At 37.7% G+C, this 2600-nt stretch overlaps 1 protein-coding gene across 1 annotated transcript in view; it reads right to left on the bottom strand.

The window, feature by feature from the left end:
- Positions 1-2283, bottom strand: part of LOC101864117 (uncharacterized protein KIAA1841 homolog) — a gene marked incomplete at its 3' end in the record, with an annotated part of 22238 nt that extends 19955 nt beyond the window's left edge. The window contains 2 exon segments of the mRNA XM_035973548.1: positions 419-881; positions 2161-2283. Of these exon segments, the coding sequence (XP_035829441.1) occupies positions 419-571 (153 nt within the window).
- Between the last annotated feature and the right edge of the window lie 317 nt (positions 2284-2600).

The following is a 2600-nucleotide window of genomic DNA, read 5'->3' as shown; positions in this document are numbered from 1 at the left end:
CCCCTTTAAAGACTTGAACAAATCTTCGATTTGACACCCAAATTGTGATATAATGTCAAAGTGGGAAAATGGGAAATGTGACTTTTTGTTGCGTTGCAACATCTGTTAGGCACGCTGACAAAATGAGTTACTTCTCGCAATCCATGAATGGAGATACTGGCCAAAAATAGACGTTAGGGTCAAATTTGTAGATTTTCTATTGGTGCCATATTCTTAAACTATAACATGCCTTTTATTATTTCATACTTATAAGTTGTTACAATTTTACCTGTAAGAGTGATGTATCTATTTTCTTAAGGCTTGAATCTGAGAAGTAACTCATTTTGTCAGCACGCTTCACATTATTATGAGACCTTCAAGATCAAACCTCACTATATTATACATAGAGCACAGTTAGGATCATGGCAGATAAACCCACCTGTATGGCTGTGGTGCCAGGTATGAGGCGGGAGATCGCCTCCCAGTTTTTCGTTTGCAGACTGGTGAAGTCGGACGAAGCTATCAGAGTTTTCAGAATGAGGTCGAGAGTGACTCCGATCCGTGACGACGGCTCCACACTGTTGGAACTCATTTTCTTCAAGAGGCGCTTCTCAGCGTGTTTAGGTTGTATGCAACTCCAACACGTACAATCACAGTACAATTGGCAGGGTAGAGATTGTGAAACTGAGAGCTAGAACTCATGAGTTTTCAGTTCACAGTACAGAATTTTTCCTCCCAATCGTGTTTTTCTGTTCAAAACCAATCGTAATACAGAGATCAGAGAAAGGTTAAATTACTATTACATAACAGATAGCACACAGTCAGCCTCATATACATTCATTGTAATCTTGTCTGCTAACTATCACGATCAGAGGACTCGTACTTGGTCCTTCTCACAGAGCCTGTTGAGAAACATGTTGACAAGAAGCTTTAAATTTGTTACATTTTTCTGTTGTCATGTGACATTTTTCTACATTTCCTATAATTTCAAGAGAGGGGAGGGGGATAGGATAGAGTAGACTTCATTAATTGCACTAGGTATTCAAAACGTGAACTTTGTCATGTGACTCTAGATCTAAATGTAAACATTTTGTTTTGTTCTTCCCCTTTGTTGAGATTACTGTGGCATGCATGATTACAAATAGGATTATTCATTATGGCTTATTTTAGAGATATTATGGGAGGAATTTTGTAACGAACCACGTCTATGAAATATACAGATATGTCTTTAGAGGGTTTGGGTTCGAGGGAAGGAGCTACGCAGAGGGCCAGTTGCCCAACAACAAACGACCTATCCTGAACCCTAAAGCTCTTGTAATAGTTTGCTCACATAAATTGTTACCGGCCCTCAGCGGAACTCCTCGCGGCTAGGAGGGTTAAGTTTGGGTTAGGGCCTGGGTTTGAGCTTGGGCTAAGGTTAGCCAGCTATAAGGGTTAGGTCTCTAGCTTCTATATTGTACGGAAGTCCGAATTAAGTAATTATTATAAGTTCCGATATTATATTACTGATGCATAATTCGGCTTTCTGTAGGCTTACGGTACGTTTCTGTTCCATTACAGGGAATGGATCCTTCGCTGGCAAACACAATATAAAGATCTGAAGAGACCTAACCCTAACCCAAACCCTTTCCCCTACCCCTCTATTCTATTCTGTCTCATAGTGGTCGCTTGTTACGGAAGTCCTCGCCCCTTATTACAGCAATTGGAAGCAAATGAAGGTCCAGTTTGGATACTGTAATAAACTTGAAGATGGCATTTGCATGTCTGAGTCTGACTTTAATAAAGACGTTGGACAATAATGATGATACATTTTATAATGCATAAATAATTATTCAATGGCAATCCCTCAGTGCCCTCACCACAAGTACCGTAACGTAGTAGACGTCTAGTGTGTGATGCACCATATAATCTTAAATAGGCCCTAACATTTAATTATAATTATAACAATAATAATAATAAATTGTGTAAATCTAAATGTAGATAGATATAAATCTAGTAGACCTACAGACCAGATCTCGATATCTAAATCTACCACTAGAGATCTAATATCTAATCTAGATCTAGAAGTAGAATAAGAAGTAGACTCGATCTTCTGACCACTTCTGTCCAAAACAAATGCAAAAAACTTCTAGATCTAGATCTATATCATACGCTCGCTACATCGACATTTGCATTACTCACTGCTGTAGCTCATGCAATTCACAAACACTTTCACGCTTACAAACAACAAGGATCTTTACATGAGATCATTACATTTGTTGTGCAGCGGAATGAACAAATTCAACTCTCCAGTGGCTTGTGAAGATTGTGTACTGTCGCTATGAGATAACTTCCGGTTTCAAAACTACAACCAGGATTTCGAAGCAGGCTAAAAAATATCGCCCTTTTTAGTCCTATACATTATACTACATAATGTATAAAAGAATACTACATTGCATTATACAATTATTATAATATGTATATTAAGGGGACAAGGGGAAAATGAAGGGTATTCTTTTGATATATTCATTATTGTAGTGTTGTTGCTTTTTCTTTCTTCGGGGAAAAAAGGAGATCTTCTTCTTAATTAATCAAATTATTATACATGCAATTAATGCAAGCAAGAGATGATCAATTTTTTT

Source organism: Aplysia californica, unplaced genomic scaffold (genome assembly GCF_000002075.1).
Source record: "Aplysia californica isolate F4 #8 unplaced genomic scaffold, AplCal3.0 scaffold01396, whole genome shotgun sequence".
Taxonomy (NCBI): domain Eukaryota; kingdom Metazoa; phylum Mollusca; class Gastropoda; order Aplysiida; family Aplysiidae; genus Aplysia; species Aplysia californica.
The sequence above is the reverse complement of the archived record's forward strand: the minus strand, read 5'-3'. Positions and strand labels throughout refer to the sequence as shown.